Source organism: Hypanus sabinus, chromosome 28, assembly GCF_030144855.1.
Source record: "Hypanus sabinus isolate sHypSab1 chromosome 28, sHypSab1.hap1, whole genome shotgun sequence".
Classification (NCBI taxonomy): Eukaryota; Metazoa; Chordata; class Chondrichthyes; order Myliobatiformes; family Dasyatidae; genus Hypanus; species Hypanus sabinus.
Window position 1 is genome coordinate 31771448 of NC_082733.1, and position 22160 is coordinate 31793607.

The window sequence follows — 22160 nt, forward strand, 5'->3', positions numbered from 1 at the left end:
TAACTAGTTAAGTAAGTAGTGCAAAAATAAAAATAAGTAATGAAGTAGTGTTCATGGGTTCAATGCCTATTCAGAAATCAGATGGCAGAGGGAAAGAAGCTGTTAGTGAATTGTTTTATGCATGCCTTTAGGCTCCTGTACCTTCTCCCTATTGGAACTTAACCCGCACATCCCCTTTCAAACATATTCCTTTCATTTAACCTATACCCTCTTGTTTTTGGTACCCTATCATGGGAAAACGAATTGACTCTCCACTCTATGATTCTTATAACTGTATAAACCTCAGCCTCCTTCACTGCAGAGAAAACAGGCCTATTTACCTGTGTTACCATTTTCAGGGAACTATGGACTTGAAGCTAAAGGTCTCTCTGTTCATCAATGTTCCTTAGAGCCTCACCATTAACTGCATATGACCTACCCCTATCTGACTTCCCAAAATGCATCACTTTGTACTTATATCAGAATTAAATCCTTCTGCTGACACACCATCAACTGATCTACATCCTGCTGTGAACACGGAAAACCTTCCTTGCTATCCACAGCACTAACTTTCATGTCCAATGCAACCATACCAATCAAACCTCTGACAAACACTAAGAATTTTCCATGTTGTGCATTCTCTTTTTACTTAGAATACTTATTCAGCTTTTGTTTGGCACTTTAGTGCCTGGTGCATGAAATTGCAGAGAAGGTTTTAGCTTTATCCTTCCATTGAAGAATGTGCTTGATGTAGCAAAGCTTTTCATCCGCTTGTAGCTGTTCCATGAACATGTACTTAACGTACGATATGCAGTATCACTAGCTTTCCTTTTTATCTTCACCATGTTATTCATATCTCTATTGTATTCAGTTTTTTAAAATACAAAATAGGACCTTATTCATTGGCGCATAGGAGAATGAGGGGTGATCTTATAGAGGTGTGTAAAATAATAAGGGGCATGGATAAGGATGAAGGCGCCCTTTCTTTCCCCAAGAGCTAAATAGAGGCTATAAGTTTAAAGAGAGGCAAAAGAATTAACAAGAGCTACTCTCTACCCATTATGCCACTGGCATTTTGGGTAGCAATGAAGGTCCTCCATCTCTGGTAGTGTTGAGGGTTCCTTCATCATGTCAGTATCTCGGTTTTCACTGCAATCAGTCATGCAAGTTCCAGGTGGAGACTAGGGAATACCATTGCACTCAGATGTAGAAGGATTCTTCATTGCTGCTTCCATAGCAATTTTGCTTTACCAGTCAGGGTTGATAGCCCTGAGGTGATCCCCTGAACCTTGAGAACTGGTGGACAACTCTTAGTCTGGCCTCCACACTTTGACCTGTTTGGCATGGGTGACCCTACCAAGAACCAAAGTGCAAAGCCCTGACTCCAGCCAACATAGCACTCCATTTCATTAAAGTATGCAAGCCTCCAAACCCTATGACAACATTGTGGTCCTCTTAGGTCTACTGAGGCATCTAATTTACCTGGAGGGTGGCCCATAGAATAGGCTGCCAGAGGAAATGGTTGAGACAACAACATTTAAAAGGCATGAGAAACAGTTACATAGATAGAAAAAGTTTAGGGGTATGTGGACCGAATGTGAGCAGATGGGACTAACACAGATGGCCTTTTTGGTAGGTCAGACCAGATGGTCTGAAGGTCCTGTCTCTGTGTTGCAAGATTCAATATGTTGAAATATGATCCATACTGGTCATTTTCAAAGCATGCTGGGAGATTGGGAACATATTGCACACAGGGAAGAGTTTGTTTCAATGGTTACGATAAAGTAAATGGCCTCCTGCTATCTCACAAGCGTTTAATTTATTAGATACTATTATTTAAAAAGAGCTGATAGTCTAAGGAAAACAGGGACCCAGATTTTGTGGTATGTTTATTTCAAACATGATTCCCCTAAACAATGCAATATTGAAATTAGTTTAATTGCAAGGCATGGACAGGCAAAAGTTCTGAAGAGCTTATTAAGACATTATGAGACAGATGGAAGACTATGATCGCCCACATCATACAACATGGCGTATAATGATAATCTGTTTGTGACTGTTATTTATTTATTGCATTTGTAGTTTGTCTTCTTTTGCACGTTGGTTGTTTGACACTCTTTGTGGGTAGTCTTTCATTGTATTTCTTTATTCTATTGTGAATACCTGCAAGAAAATGAATATCAGGGTAGTATATGGTGACTTTAATAATAATTTTGGACTGGTACAAAATGAGGCCATCTTACAGAGAATGGAACAAACTGAGAAGGTGAAAAGACCTGATTTGAAATAGGTGTATATTGTAAATCGAGTATCTTGTGAATACTCAGCTTTCTTTCCATATGGAAAAATTAAGTGGACATTTTCAGTTGACAAATCTCCTTTTGAAATATTGTCCTGTCTTCTCTTATTTCAGGTGCTGGTTATTTCTGCCAATTTCCTGTTTTATTACAATAACAGAGAGGAGGATGAATCCGAAGCAAACAAATTATTGCAACAATCTCCATTACACTACTCTGTGTTGCCAAGACAGCAGCAATTAGTAGGCTATACTCAATTCTGAAAGGAGAAGATGAGTCCAGCTAGTCACTCAGGTCATTAGATTCTATTATGCCTGTCAGCAGAACACAGCTTTTTGTCAATCTTAACTCCACACAGGACAAAAAAAAACTGCTGTTGCATAAGTATTTTTCACAGCTCTGCCATGACGCACACAAACTATATTTTGTCGAGGAAAACGCAAAGGCATAAGGACCTAAAAATTCAAAGTAATGTAAATTATAAAGTCACAGGAAAAGCAGCCTGTTGTTAAAGGAGGCAAGCAAGTTTAATACCTCATACACAAGACTGCCTAAGACAACAGTGAGATAAATTTTTATAAAGAAATGCTAACATGGAACACCTGATGGCCTCCTTGTGATAGAAATTAACGTAATTCAATAAATTATTGATAAAAGTGAGTCAAAGGTATGAAATTATCAAATTTGGGGATAATCTCAGCAGTTTCTCGGTGCCAGCCACTCCTGTGATTGCAGAAACGATGTATGCACTTCTGTGGATGAGAGAATTATAGAACTGAATTAGAGCAAGGTTTTATTGGGCTGTGAGGAGGGAATATGCATGCTTGCCTTCATCACCCAGGACATTGGGTATGAAAGTCAGGAAGTCATGTTGCAGTTCTATAAAAGTTTGGTTAGGCCGAATTTAAGAGTACCGCGTGCATTATAGGAAGGCAGCTGAAGGTTTAGAGGGGGTGCAGAAGAGATTCACCAGGATACTGCCTGGAATAGTGAGCGGTAGCTCTAAGAGTTTGGACAAATGCGCTGTTTTATCTTGAGTCTCAAACAGAGAAGAGACACCAGTTTATAAAATTATGACAACAGTCTAATTTTCCTCTTTTTCCAGATAAGAATTGTGAAATATTTGAGGGCATAAGTTTGTCTTTAAGGTAGTTGGGGGGGGGGGGTGAGAGAGGATTTTAAGATGTCCACAGAGTGGTCTGGAATGCACTGCCAAGCACAGGGGTGTAAGGAGGTGTAAGCACAGTAGCGGAGTTTGAGACATTCAGATAGGCATATGAATATGGAGGGATATGCAAGCAAGTGTGGTTAATTTAATTTGGTATTCGTGGTTGGCATAGACAGGGTGAGCCAGAGGGCTTTGTTGTTGAGTGCCGTCAAGTCATCATCCATGAATAATAGTGTAGTCCATAGGGTTTTTGTGGCAAGATATGGAATTACAATGCTAGGTCTTTCTTCAGCTGTCCAGTTTGGGGCCCAGCTGAATTCAAGCCAAGGACCATCTGCCTCGAAGTCCAATGCTGATTCCACTACACCACCAGCTGACCCAGAGCAGATATTGTAATCACTCATTGAAATGCAGTCATGAAGCTTAGAAACATAGAAGCCCTACAGCACAATACAGGCCCTTTGGCTCACAAAGCTGTGCGAACATGTCCTTAATATAGAAATTACCTCGGGTTACCCATTGCCCTCTATTTTTCTAAACTCCATGTACCTATCCGGGAATCTCTTAAAAGACCCACATAGAATGCTGGTGTAACACAGCAGGCCAGGCAGCATCTATAGGGAGAAGCGCTGTTGCTTCGTCCTGATGAAGGGTCTCGGCCCAAAAAGTCGACAGCGCTTCTCCCTATAGATGTTGCCTGGCCTGCTGTGTTCCACCAGCATCTTGTGTGTGTTGTTCGAACTTCCAGCATCTGCAGATTTCCTCGTGTTTGCTCTTAAAAGACCCTATTGTATCTGCCTCCACCACCGTCGCCGGCAGTCCATTCCACGCACTCACCACTCTCTGTGTAAAAAAACATAGCCCTGTCATCTCCTCTGTACTTACTTCCAAGCACCTTAAAACTGTGGTCTCTCGTTTTAGCCATTTCAGCCCTGGGAAAAAGCCTCTGACTCTCCACAAGATCAATGCCTCTCATCATCTTATACACCTCTATCAGGTCACCTCTCATCCTCCGTCGCTCTAAGGAAGAAGTCCAAATTCACTCAATCTATCCTCATAAGGCATGCTCCCCAATCCAGGCAACATCCTTGTAAATCTCCTCTGCACCCTTTCTATGGTTTCCACATCCTTCCTGTAGAACTGAGCACAATATTCCAAATGGGGTCTGACCAGGGTCCTGTATAGCTACAACATTACCTCTCAGCTCCTGAACACAGTACCCCAATTGACGAAGGCCAATGCACCATATGCCTTCTTAACCACAGAGTCAACCTGCATAGCAGCTTTGAGTGTCCTTTGGATCCCTCTGACCCTCCACACTGGCAAGAGTCTTGCCATTAATACTATATCCTGCCATTCATATTTGATCTACCAAAATCAAACACCTCACACTTATCTGGGTTGAACTCCATCTGCCACTTCTCAGCCCAGTTTTGCATCCTATCAATGTCCCACTGTAACCTGAGAACCCTCCACACTGTCCCCAACACCCCCAACATTTGTGTCATCAGCAAATTTACTAACCCACCCTTCTACTTCTTCATCTAGGTCATTTATAAAAATCATGAAGAGTAAGAGTCCCAGAACAGATCCCTAAGACACACCACTGGACACCGACCTCCATGGAGAAATATGACCAATCAACAACCACTCTTTGCCTTCTGTGGGCAAGCCAATTCTGGATCCACAAAGCAATATCCCCTTGGATCCTATGTCTCCTTACTTTCTCAACAAGCCTTGTATGGGGTTCCTTAATGCCTTGCTGAAATCCATATACACTACATCTACTGCTCTACTGTCATCAATGTAAGGCACGACCTGCCTTTGTCAAAGCTATGCTGACTATTCCTAATCATATAATGCCTCTCATAAATGTTCGTAAATCCTGTCTCAGGAACTTTTCCATCAACTTACTAACCACTGAAGTAAGACACAGTGGTTTTTAATTTCCCAGGCTATCTCTAGTCCCATTCTTGAATAAGGGAACAACATCTGCAACCCTCCGGAACCTCTCCCATCCCCATGGATGATGCAAAGATCATCGCCACAGGCTCAGCAATCTCCTCCCTCACCTCCCACAGTAGCCCGTTGTACATCTCATCCGGTCCAACTTGACTTATCCAACTTGATGCTTTCCAAAAGCTCCAGCACATCCTCTTTCTTAATATCTATATGCTTAAGCGTTTCAGTCCGCTGTACGTCATTTCAGAATACTCTGAAAGTTCCTCTCAGCCTCCTTTAACTTGAAACTGTTCCACAGTAATACTTAACTCCAAGGAGTAACTTTAGTAATTTGCTTCTAAGTAAGATTGTAACTTATCTATGTAACCTTTACAAAGGTCATACACAACATGAGATGGTTAATATTATACAAATGCACATGGACCAAAGAACAAAACCAATATGGAATAAATTTGATAATCCCACTCATACTTCACATGACTACCGATATGGTTCTCAAACGGGTTTAATTCTCCAAGTGACTTGATGGATCTCAACACCATTGAAGCAGAAATAATTTACTTGCATTTATACAGTACATTTCATTTCTTCAGAATGTCCCCAAGTTCAAAGTATATTTATTATCAATGTACATATATGTCACCACATACAACCCAAAGGTTCATCTTCTTGCAGCCATACTCAGTAAATTCAAGAACCAGAATAGAATCAATAAAATCCCACACTTAACAGGGTAAAGAAATAGAAGACGAACTGCAAATACAAGAGAAAGTAATAATAATAAGCAATAAGTATCAAGAAAATAAGATGAAGAGGCCTTGAAAGTGAGTCCATAAGTTTTTGGGAATGTTTCAATGATAAAGCCAGTGAAGTTGAATGAAACTATTCTCACTGGTTCAAGGTCCTGAATGTTGAGGGGTACTTATTGTCTCTGAAGTGTGAGTCCCGAGGCTCCTGTACCTTCTAGCAGTGAGAAGAGAGCATCACCTCGGTCGTGGGGGTCCTTGATGGTGCTTGTGCAGATGATGCTCAATGGAGGGAGGAATTTCCTGTTATGGACTGGGTTGTATCCATTATTTTTTGTAGGATTTTCCATTCAAGGGCCTTGGTGTTTCTATACCAGGCTGTGATGCAACCAGTGAATATACTCTCCACCGCACATCAGTAGAAGTTTGTCAAAGTGTAAGATTTTCATGCTAGATCTCCACAAACTTCTAAAGGAAATAGAGGCACTGAGGTGCTTTATTCGTAGTTGCATTTAGGTGGTGGACACAGGATGGGTCCTCTGAAATGGTAGCACCAGCTTGAAGTTGCTGACACTCTCCACCTTTGATCCCCCGATAAGAACTGGCTCAAGGACCTCTGGTTTCTTCTTCCTAAAGTCAATAATCAGTCCTTGAAGTAAATTAAGTACTCCTGAAGTATAATGGCTGATACACTAAACATTTACTGAGAGAATGGACAATCTTTCATTACAGCAACAGAAACTTGAGGAGCAAAGAACTTACAATCCAGCGGCTTCAGTCCTTGTTCATGTTGTGACCATGTGTACTATCTTAAAGTGCATCCAGAAAACCGCTATATTGTAAATGACTGAGTAGGGGTTAAATAACTTACAAGGTAGCCAATATCATTCTTGAAAAATTTTATTGATCAAGTAGATGTTATGTCCATACGTAAAAAAGGTGTTTATAAAATATAGCAGTCAGAAGAAAAAATTCAAATTCCATGTAATATTCCATTTGTAAAATTTGAAATTCATAATACTTTAATTGTCGTATACAAGACCAAAATGAAAGCAGTTGCATTGTACCAAGAAAATTCTCCATACAAAATTATATCTGGTCTAATAATTCCACATCACTGGTGAAATATAAAGGAAACATACACCCAGAAATTCATCCCCAGTCATAACAAAATCAATGGAATAAGTTTAGGATCAGGGTACAACACTCAGATACAGCTAGTTTAGCGATCTCAACCAGGGATACATTTCTTGGCAGCAGTACTTTATATCTAATTTCAATTCTAAAAAATATCAGTTCAGGAGTATAACTAAAAAACTACTGAAAAAAAAAGGCAGGTTATCATTTTGGAGAGAATCCACCTAATGACTCCAAGGTTCCAATAAAAGTGTTTAAATATAATATTTCTGTTTTCTGCAAGCATTAATGCTGGTTTTACTTCCAGCAATCTATGCTTTTATTACTAATAACATGAGCAATTCCAGATCCTCAGCACCATCCCCTCCCTTGTGAGCCATGGATCAAGAGGCACATTTATCCCTACCTTTCGACTTAAATGGGACTTACTATCTCCAAAATAACAATGAATCAAGTTCATAGCATATACCATATTTTTGAATTGGGCAGCCAACTATTTAATGATTGAGTCCGCATTGTTTTAGCGATAAATTGCCAACAAATTATGTTTGCACAAAATTCATTTTCAGCTGAGTTGGCCATCCATTTGAAGTTCCTGGTCTTTCAACGAATTAGGGTTCAAAGATGAACTGGAATACTGAATCTAGAAGTGGTTGCCTTTGATTGCATTTCTTCAAATCTCACTGCCTTTGGTTGTTGCAGGGGTTTATTTGGATCTCTTCATGGGGCTCCACAAGTACAAGCACAACTAAGAGGTACAATGTTTCTTGTGTTCCATGGTCTTTACACACACGTGTGGCGCATGTGGAAGCTAACCACATATTCTGCATTGGTCCTTTGCACTGATATGGCAAATGGTTCGAAAGGATGAAAGGTGAAAGCTACAAGGCGTCGTACCGTGTGATTGATTGGCCGTCCCAGCAGCCCTGCTTGGATTTTAAACTTAAGTAGACCCGAGTCCCGAGCATAAAATCTAAAAACAGAGAGAGAGAGAAAAAAAGTTATTTTGTAAACTTTAACTTCAACAAGTTAACAGCACAAAGACTATTCTGTTATACTCAAGAGCTTCCCAACAAATGAAGCCCTGGTATAGAGTTGGAAAAAGAGGGCAAAGCACTGAGGTATCAACCAGAAAACCCTCCTCCTCTCATCTACGCTGAATTAACTTACCTCTGTCACACAGTTTCTAACTCTCTCTTGGGGCTAGAGAGCAGACTTCAGGGCATCAGGGCTTCATTTCCCTACTGGTAACACACAGGAAAAGGTGCAAAAGTGTGCATGTCAATGAGAATGAGATAGGACTTGATAGGGTACTCAGCAGGTCAGGCAGCATCCATGGAATTTTTTATTTATTGAGATACAGCATGGAATAGACCCTTCTGGCTCTTCAAGATAGGCTGCCCATCAATCTCCTGATTTAATCTTATCCTAATCACAGGACAATTTACAATAACCAATTAACCTACCGACCAGTACATCTTTGGAATGTGGATGCAAACCAGAGTTCTGGGAGGAGACCCACACGGTCACAGGGACAGCATACAAACTCCTTACAGAAAGCAGCAGGAAAAGAACCCGGGTTGCTGGTACTGTAAAGCATTGCCCTAACTACCATGTTACTGTGCTTCCTTTCCGTAAATGCTGCTTGATCTGCTAAGTTTCTCCATCATTTTGTGTGTGTTGCTCTAGATTTCCAGCAACTACAGAATCTCTTGGCAAAAGTGTACAAGATGATAAGAGGCACAGATCAAGTGGACAGTCAGAGACTTTTTCCACTAAGCAGAAATGGATAATACAAAGGAGCATAATTTTAAGGTGACTGGAGGAAAATTATAGGTGGGGATCTCAGAGGCAAGTACATATACATTTTTATATAAAGAGCGTGGTGAGTGCGTGGAGTGCACTGCTAGTGGTGGAGTTAGAGGCAGATACATTAGCAACATTTAAGAGTCTTTTAGAAAGGCATATGGATGATAGAAAAATGGAGGGCTTTGTGGGAGGGAAGGGCTGGATTAACTTTGGAGCAGGTTAAAAAGTTGGCACAGCACTGTAGTCTGAAAGGCCCGAACTGTGAGGTAATGTTCTATATTCGACATGTTAACCAAGACAAATATATCTCATTGGCTAAGTTTAGTGTGATGAAGAACCACAGAAATTAAGGGAAGGGCAGTTTAATTTATGGAACTGGATGTCGAAAGCAGATCAGCAAATGCAGAAGCACCTGTAGAAACCTAAAGGAACAAAGGATGCAAACTTCTTCGAAAGTAATTGCAGCCAAATCTGTACTCTCTATTTTTGAAAAGAAAACTTTGAAATATTGTTTTCCTGAGGCAAAGAAGGCTGTGGAATAACCCGTTAGACAAAAAAAGTATGAGGAGCATAGAAAAGATATAGACAGAATCTTTGTCCCCATGGTACTTTATGTTGCTGTCAAAACAACAGGGCAAAGGTTTAAAGTGAAAGGGAGTAGCTTTAAAAGAGATCCGAGAGATTTTTTTTAAAACAGAGAGTGGTTGATTTCTGGAAAGGGGAGGTAAAGGTGAAAAAGGTACAACTATTATGTTTAAGAAACACTTAGATTGACACCTGAGTGGGCAAAGCACAGAAGGACACTGACTTAAAGCAGGTAAATGGGAAAGTGTATGTAGGCAGGTGGTCAGCATAGATGTAGTGGGCCAAAGAGCACGTTTTGGCACTGTACAACTTAAGACTCTACATCTCAAAAACCTTTTCAATCAGTGAATAATTAAGTGGACAGAACAAAAATACGAGCAGGAAGTGGCCATCTAGCCTCTAAATTCAATACAATTATGGCTGATCTGCCACAGGCCTTCAAATGTTCGTTCAGAGAGGCAGGTACAAATTTTTTGTACTACCATCTGTAAACAGCTTAAGGATTTACATTGGTACCCTTGATTAAATATTTGAATTAGAATGTATCAATTAAGCTGCTTTACTTTACCTGATAGGGTGATCCCCACAAGTCTTAGGCCTCTCCATGACTGAGACCCACTTGTCATCATAGCTAAAGAGTGAGAGATCAAGGTAGGGACTGCTGCTGTAGGATTGTGCACTGATGGGTAGTTGCCCGAGAAGTCGCCTCACTGCTTCGGTGTGACCCCCATATTTAGCGTTCACGATTGTGTCTTTAAACCTGAAAATAACGAACAAAGTTTCACGGATTGAAATCGAGGCTGCAATTTGAATAAAGCCTGCACTGGGTGATGAACTTATTGGTTCCTTTCCAAACTGATTTAAACTGTATTGAGCACAAAACACTGAATCCTTATTTGTGTATGTGAACTCTGCCGCTGAGAAGCTGGTAGTTCCATATCCTCAGGGTTGACCACCAGACTCTTGAAACAGCTAATCAAAATCACAAGCAAGACTGCAGTTTACAATAGTATGAAATGTGAAGGGAGGAAATGAAGGGGGGAAAAAGAAACAACAGCTCCTTGGTACATTTCAAAAGGCTTCTTATACAGTGTATTGTTTAGAAATTACATTCTGGTAGCAAATGCTTCAGATTGATTCAACCAAGTGGTACTCAGCACTGATCACAATTGATCACACAAGCATGGTGTACTCTGACAGCTTTCAGTTCATAACTATAGATTGCAATTACCATTGCCCTCAAGTTTCACTGTAGGACATTGTTGACTCTAGCCACACCTTCACATCCAAACTGTTAGGGGAAAGTTTCCACAGGTTCGGTATTAATCCTTCAGCTATTCACAAATCTTTCTAATGGAAAAGACAAAATGCTATCCATATCCAGGTTTGTTAATGCTACAAAACTGGATAGAAAAGTGACAAATATATTAAATGTCCCTATTGATTTGTACCAATTTTTAATCAATGCATCATTATCAGGCAAAAGATACAAGTGCCTGAAAGCACAAACCACCAGCCTAAAGGACAGCTTCTATCCCACTGTTACCGGACTCTTGAATGGACCTCTTGTACGTTAAGATGGACTCTTGGCCTCACAGTCTGCCCAATTATGATCTTACATTTTATCGTTCACCTGCACTGCACTTTTTCAAAAGCTTTTACACTTTACCCTGTTTTACCTTATTCTAGCTCAATGCACTGTGTAATGATCTGATCTGTATAAGCAGTGAGGAAGACAAGCTTTTCACTGTCTACTGGTATATGTGACGATAATAAACCAATACTAGATCCACTAGTTTGCATTTTTCTACTCTGTTGATATCATATTAAAAGAAATGAAAGGGTAATACACATAAAGACAACATTCTTTTCTGTTAACTTTTTAATCATGCTGACTGATTAAAGGTTCTGCCATCTTTTGACTCAGTTTTAAATTGCTTACATTTTCAGTTTTCGCTCATCTGAAGTCACTTCAGAAACATCACCCTGCAGTGAACTTGTACATTTTTGACTCTGAGCCATCAATGCATTGTTAAGATTTTCTTTAGCCAAATGGTGTGATCAGGAAGTGAAAGATAAAATATTCTGGGTAACAGAAGGATCACTCACCTCCTCTGGATTTGTCTGGCAAAGTTACTACTGGATGCAGAGCATGGAAACTGGACCGCTTCACTATGCAGTGTTGCATTTCGATAGAGGTCACAGAAATTTTCGAACAGCTGCAGAAGTTCGTCACAAGTGTTCTCAAACACAGCCAGAACCCGAGTGGTAACCATGTTGTAAACGACAAAGAACGACGGCTGCAAGCAGCAGAGGAAATAATGCACACAAAGGAAAAATTAATACAAATGCATGAGCATTCATGATCAATTACTTACGCAGATCATTACACACAAAGTGCTAGAGGAACTCAGCAAGGTAGGCAGCATCTATGGAGGGGAGTAAACAGTTGACATCTTGGGCCAAGAACCTGATGAGGGTTCCCTCCAGCATTTTGTGTGCATTGCTCAAGATTTCCAGCATCTGCAGAACCTCTTCTTTTTACTTATATAGATTGGTGTCTGAAGTAAACTTTAGCATCGGAGGTGGGGGGGGGCAGGGAAACAGCTCAATGGCATTTGCTTCTTGATGAATTGTGTCTACAATAGACAGAGGAGCCAGAATGGTAGGGAAGAGTTTTCACCATTTGAAACTAATTTCAAATACCTTTTCAAAATGTGTTTCTCCTCCCCGAGGAGCCCATCTTATACGAACATGAAGATCATTGTCAATAGGATACCAACAAGAATGTTTTCTCATGGGTCTAGGCAAATGGGTTCAATATCAACCTTGGCTGCAACTTCGGAGTTTGCACATTCTCCTTATTATGTGGGTTTCCCCTGCTTGCTTGGGATTCCTCTGTGATCAGAAAGTTGGGTAATATAAATTGCCCTTCGTGTATTGGGTGGAACAGGAATCAGGTGCAGTTGCTGGTTATGAGATGCAGAACAGGTTACTGAAAAATAATTGGAGGAATGGGATTGATGGGAAATTCATGAATACAATGGGCTGAATGGTCTCCTTTATGTCATAAGAAATATTATAAAATCAATGTGTTTAAAAAAAAACAAACTTCGTGAATATTCAGTTTAAGTAGCATCTGTGGAAACAGAAATTGTTTTAATGTTTCAGCTTGATGACCTCTCATCACAATCGAATATACATATTGCAAAGAAGATGAGCCAAGGCATTAGAGATGAATGCTGGGAACAACCCAGAAAGAGTAAAAAGTGTATGTGCACAGGCAACTTTGGAGAAGATTTTTAGTGGCAGTAAGTGTGCTGGAAATACATCAAATAAAAACAGAAATTAAAGAGAAAAAAAACAATAACCAAAGCTGCCAAGACCAAAGACCAGAGGTGTAAAAGAGGCTAAATAAGAAAGCTCAAACAGGTAACTTGCAGAAGATGGTGCATTTGAAAGAAAGCAATGAATTTTAAATTTACTGCAGTAGGGAACAAGGAAAATAAACATTTGTCTTGTGTCCCATGTTAAAGAGTTTGGACAGTCTGGGGCTTGTAATAACAACCGTGAAGATGGTGATCTAGAAGCGGCAAAAATGCATACATCCATCAAAACCACATAATGTCACAAATCACTTTGCAACAGTCAATTTGTGTACAGCAAGTTCCCACAAACATAATTGCAATAATAGGACAAACATATGTGGCAATAATAAGATAATCTCACTTAGGTAATGATGACCAATGGACAAATATTGGTAGAACACAAAGAAATAACTACACTGCTCCTTAAAATAAGGCAATGGCATTTTTACATGTATCCAAGGGGGAAGACTGTGTCTTGATTTCATATCTTGTCTTAAATGCAAAACAACCCCCCCCCCCCCCCCAGCCCCAAAGAACTCTGCACTACCTTGGTATTGCACTGGAAAAACAGGCTAGCTTTCAATGCTCACATCTTGGAAATATAAAGATCCACTTCAAGAAACCATGTGTGATGACAGTTCTGGTGAGGTCTAAATTGCTAGGTTTACCACTAATGTCAGAACTGAGCATCACATTAAGACTAACAGTCAATGAAATGTTTAAGAAAAAAGAAATCTGAAATCAATCAAACGTTTCAAACTCAAAGCCATGTTGATTTTATCTTCCAAGTAGTTCATTCACGTTCTAACCTGATGGGGATTAACTAACTCAGCATATTTAGAACATTACAGCACAGAACCGGCCCTTTGGCCCATCTAATTATAGAGAATCCAGCATGCAAACACGCCCTTTCACCCACCATGTCTATGCCAACGATTAACCACCCATTTGCACTAATCCTACATTCCCAAGTTATCATCAACTCTTCCAAGATTCTACTGTCACCAGAACAGGAGGAGAAATTGACAATGGCCATTGAACCTATGAACATGCACACATCGGTGGGACATGGAAAGAAACAAGACCATCTGGAGGAAACACATGCAGTCAAGGAGCGAGTGTGCCAACTCCACAGAGACAGCTGTAGTTAAGCAGTGCCATAGTGCTACCCCTTGGGAATGCTGCTAGGCAAATCCAGAGGAGTTAACCCCCGTAGGAACAAATCTTAGAACAGCAGAGTACAGGCTTTTTGTCCCACAATGTCGATCCAACCTTTTAACCTACTCCAAGATCAATCTAACCCTTCCTTCCTGCATAGCCCTCCATTTTGCTTCCATTTGCCTATTGAAGAGACTTAAATGACCCTAATGTATCTGCCTCTATCACCACCCCGGGTACATATTCCAAGCACCCATCACTCTGCAAAACACCCACCTCTGACATCCCTCTATACCAGGGGTGGCCAACCTTTTACATTCCATGCGTCAATTTTTTCACACACAACTCTTGTACCCCCATTCAATTCTTGTAAAATGTTAATATAGACATATTTAGCATTTTACATGATATATTGATTTAATATAAAAACAAGATAAACATTACTTACCTTGATGAGACTTTTAACAAATATATTTTGTCTTCTTTTGAATTCTTCCTTTTTCTTAATCACATATTCTTTCCGTAACTCAGACCCAAGCACTAGCTTCAGTTTTCCTTCTATTTCAGTCTGATGTTGTGTTTTATAGTGTCTATTAAGATCATGTCTTCTATTATGTGAGAAAGTGTTTTCACAAACAATGCACACCAGTTTTCCTGACGGACCCGCTATAAATAAGAACTCATTTTCCCACTATTCATTGAATTCACGCTTACTATCAGCTTCTGCTTTTCTTTTGCACTGTGATGGGTAACTGAATGTAAAAACAAGGCTTAATTTTCAAAAAAGTACAAAACTGCAAATGTTCATAAAAGATGAACAAAGCACAACTCCGTAGCGCAAGAGTGTCAATTGTAAACTGACTTGCAAAAACCTGCGATGCATCGCTGGTGCAGATGCCTGGCGCCTCAGGATCAAACAAATATCAAACGTGTATTGAACAGTTATAGAATGACTGCAGAACAGAAGTCCTTCGTTCCCAGTTTGATTCATTGAACTTTTTTTTAAATTGAAAACAGATTAATGTGAAAGAAGCCAACATTCGCAAAAGATGTGCACAAAATAATAAAATCACTAAAAATAATTGCTAAGTTTTAGATATATTCTCTGTAAAACCCATTTCTAGCTCTAAGCTACTTGAATTCCTGTTATAGATTCTTTTCCTACAAATCAGTTTTTGGTTAATAATTTTTGCATGAGTAGGCTTACTTTTTTATTATCATCACTGGGGTGCAATGCGCCGCTTCTAATCATCCAATGCACAACTTTTGGTGCATGCGCTATAGGTTGACCATCCCTGCTCTATACTTTCCTCCAATCATGCTAAAATTATGTCCTCTCATTTTAGCCATTTTTTCCCTGGTGCTAGCTGTCGACTCCATCCTTAAGATTTTGACTGAGCTACTTATATTTTCACACATTTCATTCTATCCTTTTTGAATCCGGCATTAAGACGCTGCTTTCCCTATCAAATGAATGCAAAGAATTCTGAATATTTAATTGCACGGGTACTTACACTGTGAGTTTTAAATGAAGAATATTGAGCTCAATTTTTGGCATTTGAATTAACAACTTCCATTTACTATAGGAAGAGATCTAAAAGGACCATAAATTCTGGTACTTCTGAAATAAATTAGACCCTTACTCCTAACATTAAACACTAGAGTCCACGATATCCCTGTTGATCGATACTGCTAAAGTTGTACATTTTATTATGTGCTTACATATGCCTGGGATGATTGTCCTAAAAAAGACAAGGTGGTCTTTGAAGCAGGACCTGGCCTCCTTTCCCTGCTCTCCATCCCAACAATGCAAACATTTCACCACAAAACCTTAATCTTGTTTTGGTCTTTCAGAGGAGCATTAAAAAAAAAATCAGTAAGGTTTTACTGATCATTACAAGTCCCATTATTGGTTTGGGCTGTAACCCATTCGTCGAACTAGGCTGTGCCATACCTGGGAGGGGTCAGTGACCCGAAGTGTCACCACATCCTCGCTCGTGTACTTTATCAAGAGATGGTTCTCGTCCAGAAGCTGCATCTTCCACATGCGCAGTTGCTGCAACTGGTCAAAATACTTGAAGAACCTACGCTTGGCTGCAGCACTACCATCGTGCTCTGCCCTTTGCCACAAGTACACCAGCAACCGGTGCTTCAGAGAGTTCAGCGTCTTCTCCTTAAAGGGTCGGCAGGTGGAGTTCTGTACGTCACCCAGCACCTCAGGATACACAGCTGAGATGGTTAGCAGGTCATCTTCGTAGCAGAAGCGTCCAATGGTTCGGACGTCGATGAAAGTCCCTTCTGGTGTAACCTGGAACACATGGATTGTCTGATGCTGCACAGAGAGAATGGCCAAGATGTTTTTATACAGGTAGAGCCCTTGGTTGTGGGACAGAATGATCTTGTCGCACTTGAAGGACCTCGTATCACAGAGACTCCCCGTGTGCAGGTCAATGATGTGCAGAGAGTAATCTTCTAACGGAGAGCGAGGGTTCGGCGTAACTGACTCGTTGTTCCGATAAACCTCGAAAAACAGAGGGTGGGGTTCTTCCGGAAGGTAAGCAGCAGACCCAACGATGACGTAACGGCAGTCGTCAGTGAACAAACTGCACTCACGATTCAGGTGCTCGCCATTCGACGCCACGCTCGTAACGTGCAGCAGGACGAAGAAGCGCTCGAATAGCTTGCCGCGGATGCTGGCCGACTGCAGGTCACCCGTGCCGTTGACCATGATCTCTCCATCATGCCCCTGCAGGAGATCCTCGGCCGCCTGGCAGCCCTGATACTCGTAGATTTCCAGCGAGGTCTGGTCCAGCGAGAATGCGATGAAGTAGCGGCCATCGGGAGAAAACTTGCGCAGGAAGCACGGAGGCTTTTCCACATTGACTACAGTGAAGTTCGGAAATACGTTCTGGTGCAGGCATCGTACCATGTACCAGTGAGCACCTGGCCTGCCTAAATGGATCCTCCGTCGCTCCAAACGGAAAACTACGTTCTGATTCTCAATTCGCCGAGGCTTGATGGTTGGGTCATCATCATCCATTCTCAACCATCACCACATGTTCTCCGTGCAGCTGCAGAGAGATGATTGAACGAACAGCAGTCAGAGTCAGTTCTTCATTGGGTTGGGAATTTAGACACAAGTCAAAAACAACAGTGTTACAATCTAATGCAGGGGTTCCCAACCTGGGATCCACTGACCCATTGCTTAATGGTACTGGTCCATAGCATAAACAAGGTTCGAAATCCCTGATCTAGTAACTGCAAGTAACTACATAGATTTTGGAGCAACACCCAAAACACTGGAGGAGCTCAGCAGGTCAGGCAGCTTCTGTGGATGGAAATGGACAGTCCATGTTTCAGGTCAAGACCGTCCAGCTGAAGTGAAAGATAGGGGGGAAATAGCTAGTAAGAAAAGCTGGAGCAAGAGCTAACAGGTGATAGGTAGATCCTGGTGAGAGAGGTAAAAGGCTGGTGAGAGAGGTGGAAGGTTGGGAAAGTCAAAAACCAGTTTGTGGAAGTGTCAAAAGGCTGAAGATGACATAATCCGACAGAAATAGCGAAGCCAAATGGAAGAAGGGAGGAGAAGGAAACCAGTGGAAGGAGTGTGAGGGTGATGGGGAGAAGGAGGGAGTGGGGGCCATATGGATCAGAAGGGAAGAGGGAAGGATGAAGCACAGAGGAAATAGTTAACACAAGTTTGAAAATTTTGACATTCGTACCACCAGACAGGCAGAATATGAGATGCATTTACTATCAACAGGGCAGTGGAGGGGGTGAGTGAAACATTACTTGTGAATGATGGCCTAACACACAAACTTCATTCTTAACATTCTTACTGAGGTTAACTGAAATCATGCTGACTATTGAAGATTTCTGAATATTGTACTGAACTGTAAAACAGGAGCAGCAGTAATGGTAGTGATTGTCCAACATTCTGTGCCAAGTGGCTTAAGAAGCAACTCACTGCTGCCTGTCCAGAACAAGATATTTACCATTTTACTCCTTTGTTCCACATCCAGCTAAACTGTGGATTTGCACAGCTGATATTAATAATTACACCTGCAGTGGATTGCTTCTTGAAGAGAAATATAGGTTAACATTGACAATTCAATAGCTTTCTCAAAAGTCTTTCCGAGAGATCAGGAAATTCCTAGTTTTCCACTTGCCAGACTTTAATCACCCTATCGGGAGTCTCACTATGCATGTACATGACCACTTCAGGTTACTAGAAATGCAAATGGAGGAACGGCTAAGGATATTGCACAACACCACCTTACACAATATTACACTACTTGGAGTCAAAGAGCATCATAGCACAAAAACAGACCTTCAATCTATCTAGTCTGTGCCAATCTGGTTTTCCACCCAGTCCAATCTACCTGCAAACAAACCATAGCCCCCTCATAGCCCTCTCATCCATGTACCTACCCAAACTTCTCTGTTACTGGGGCACTATTACAGCTCAGGATGTAGGATTTCAAACTTCAATTCCAGAGCCGTCTGTAGGGAGTTTGCATGTTCTCCTTGTGAGCGTGTGGGTTTCCTCTGGGTGCTCTGGATTCCTCCCAGTCTAAAGACATACCAGCAGGCAGGTTAATTGGTCATTGTAAATTGTTCTGCAATTAGGCTGGGGTTAAGTATGTGGGTTGCTGGGCAGTGTGGCTCGTTGAGCCGGAAGGACATACTCTGCACTGTACCTATCAATCAATAAAAATAAATAAAACACACATCTACCACTTCTGCTGGTAAGGGAGGTTCCCCCCAATCCACCTTAGTAACAAACACAACAGATGATACAAGTTTAAAGCATGAATAATTCTTGTGATCAGAAGAAAAAGATATGACACAATTGTGAATACGGAGTTGAGACTCTGATGAAATCTCTCTTTCAGTTTTATATTATATCTCACGGCTTTAAATTAACTTTGGGCAGAATAAGAGATGTGAGAAGGATGGGAGTATGGCACACAATAAAGATAAAGAGAAGTTTCAGTGAATCCTTGGCCATCTTTTTAAATTTAGGGGTATAGCCTGTATAGTTTTCCCCTCCATTTCTTATAACAGGAGGGATTATGGGCAAGGTGTAAAGCCAGCAGTTCCCATTCCTGTCAATTTATTGATGGGATGGGTAGGCAAAGTCAACCCCACTGTCAGGCCATCAGTTGTCGGCTCAGAGACGCAAATCACGTGGTTTCAGACTAATATCTCTCTAGAGAGTTGGTGTTTGGCTTCCAGTCTAGGAATGTTGTTCTTGTTTTGATTGTAGCCATTGGTTGTGTTCATGCAAGCCTGACTACTGATCTTGAGCAAAAAGTTACAATCTGACATTAAGTTTTACCGCCAGAGAGAAGGTACACACTCAACAGTTGTTCAGGATGCACACTCGGTGTTTCCCAAACAACTCCTTCCCTCTGCCATCAGATTTCTGTACAGTTCATGAACTATTATGGTCTATTTTTGGCACTACTTATTTTTATATAGCTCATATTATAACTCAGTCATTTTTATATATGGCACTGTACTGCTGCTGCCAAACAACAGGAGAGGCTGGATCTCTACACTAAAAAACATCAGTGGTAATAAACCTGATTCTGAACCTCCACAGTTGCACGAGATGTTAAATTCCAAAGGTTCACTACTATCTAAGTCAGGGATCCCCAATCCTTTTTTATGCTGAGGACCCCTGCTCTAAGTGAAGAGGTTTTGCTGTATGTCAGTACTAAATGACCCAACCTTTATTTTGAAATTGTGGTACCTTTTACGAGACTCCTAAGCCAAAGGGGTCTCCCACCATTTATCATGTGAAGCTGTCCAAGAATTTTGTATTTTTTTTTTAAAAACGAGAGGTAAAATATTGAAAGTTGTCCACCTGGGAGGCAGAGGATACATGAAGTGAGCTGCCAGAGGAATTGGTAAAGGCAGGTACAGTTAAAGTTTCAAAGGTACTTAGTCAGATTCATGGACAGGTAAGGTTCAGAAGAATACGGGCTAGGGAAATGGGTCTAGCTTAGTTCGAATAGACAAGTCAATAAAGAGCGCCCTTTTCCGTGCTGTGCAACTATGAAGTCACGCTTCACTCTTTCACATTTTAGTTTAAAGACACTGTCAATTCGATCTTTCCTCATATGCCCAAACCACAAACAGTAATGAATCTTTCACCGCACTCCCTCCATGATTATAAGAAGCAAAAGTATGCACAATAGACCAGGTGTGGTTTCTCCAAGACCTCACGAAATTGTTCCTGCATTCTTGCACTCGAATACTCTTACAATAAAACAACATAGTATTAGCCAGAACGCCTCTGAATGTTTCCAGCGTTGCCTGTTTTAAACTATCTGCCTTCCCAAATACCCGCTGTGGCAGCATGTTCGCTTTCAGAATTCTGACCACATACTGGTGTCCAGTTCAGGTGTCACCATGGTCAAAGACAAGAGACCCTTATGCCAGGCGCCTTTGGCCCGTTCACAGGGGCAAGCCGGGCCCCATTGCCAGGGGTAGCCAGGCGCTCCGGCTCCAGCATGAACCACAGTGCCAGGAGCCCGGGCTCCCGTTCACAGCCCGGCTGCCCACCTAATCAGTGGGTCACACTCACCCCTCCAGTGTTTACCCAGCGCAACAGAGATCTACTCCATAGTCCAGCACTCCCTGCTCTCGGCCGGCGGACCAGCGCCCTATCCCACATTGCACCACTGTCAGCCGGCGGACCAGCAACCTATCCCACATTGCACCACTGTCAGCCGGCGGACCAGCAACCTATCCCACACTGCTCTGCGTGCCACAGCAACGTCGAGACCAGGTCATCGTTAGCTGTTTGGTTCCACCTCCTCCCCGCCATTTAACGTGAGAATATCTTAAGTAGCTATGCATTTATAGAAGCCAGGGCGTGCAAGGTTTTCAGTCACACTCCTTGTAATTCCGTGTTCTAGTCGGCCTGTAGGGGGAGCGTTACCTGCACTAGCCAGTGTAGGAGTTTTAGCCTGCACTATTCCCTCTCTGCCAATAGGGGGAGCATTAGCCTGCAGGGAGAGCTTTACTTCCAGACGAGGGGAAGTGGCTCCAAACTTCAGGTCAGGAAGCATCTCTGGGGATGCAACACAGGATTAAAGGAAATCTGAAATCGAACACACTGAACGGTCAGCATGTGGCCTTTATGGTCTATCTGCTCAGTTCTCACTGTCAAATGGTACAGCGCTGTGCCAAAGTCTCAGGCACAAAAAGATTCTGTAAAGCAAATATGCTTTCAAAAATTAAGAAATTAAGAGTTTATAAATATCAAAAACAATACTATAAAGAATAGTGAACTGTTAAAAAAAAAGCTAAATCAAATCAATATTTGTTGTGCCTTTGCCTTTAAAACTGCAAAAATTCTCTTAGGTAACGTTGCTGTGCAGTTTTATTGGGGGGGGGGGAGGTGGAAATCGGCTGGTAGATTACCACAAGGTTCACTCCAGATGCTGCGGTCAAATCAACACATACAAACAAACTGGATATGAACAGCAGGTCGGGCAACATCCGTTGAAAGGAGCAGTCAACATTTCGGGCTGACACCCTTTGTCAGGAATGAAGAAGGAGGGGGCAGGGGCCCTATAAAGAAGGTGTTTCATCACCATAACAGGGACCATGTTCCCCTTGTCCTCACCTACCACCCCACCAGCCTCCAGATCAAGCATATTATCCTCTGCAACTTCCACCACCTTCAACAGGACCCCACCACTAAGCACATCTTTTCCTCTTTACCCCTCTCTGCTTTTCGCAGGGATCATTCCCTCTGTGACTGCCTGGTCCACACGCCCCTCCCCACAGATCTCCCACCTGGTACTTATCCCTGCAAGCGTAAGTGCGACACCTGTCCCTACACTTCCTCTCTTACCACCATTCAGGGCCCCAGACAATCCTTCCAGGTGAGGCAACACTTCACTTATGAGTCTGTTGGGGTAATCTATTGCATTTG

The 22160-nt window shown here is 41.6% G+C and overlaps 1 protein-coding gene across 1 annotated transcript; it reads right to left on the bottom strand.

Moving 5' to 3' along the window:
• Positions 1-7045: 7045 nt before the first annotated feature.
• On the bottom strand, positions 7046-20917 carry det1 (DET1 partner of COP1 E3 ubiquitin ligase). Its single transcript, XM_059952852.1, has 5 exons — positions 20802-20917; positions 16164-17280; positions 11793-11983; positions 10252-10443; positions 7046-8262 (listed from the first exon to the last, which is right to left on the bottom strand). Exons 2-5 carry the CDS (start codon positions 17247-17249, stop codon positions 8073-8075), a joined length of 1659 nt encoding a protein of 552 aa, XP_059808835.1. The 5' UTR covers positions 17250-17280; positions 20802-20917; the 3' UTR covers positions 7046-8072.
• Positions 20918-22160: the final 1243 nt, after the last annotated feature.

Bases quoted from the DNA above. Each gene is read 5' to 3' on its own strand.
- det1 (XM_059952852.1), bottom strand. From the start codon at position 17,249: ATGGATGATGATGACCCAACCATCAAGCCTCGGCGAATTGAGAATCAG. The intron at 11,984-16,163 runs GTATGGCACAGC...TGCTGCTTGCAG, and splicing joins GGGTCACTGACCCCTCCCAG to CCGTCGTTCTTTGTCGTTTA. The intron at 10,444-11,792 runs GTGAGTGATCCT...CGTTATTTTCAG, and splicing joins GCCAGACAAATCCAGAGGAG to GTTTAAAGACACAATCGTGA.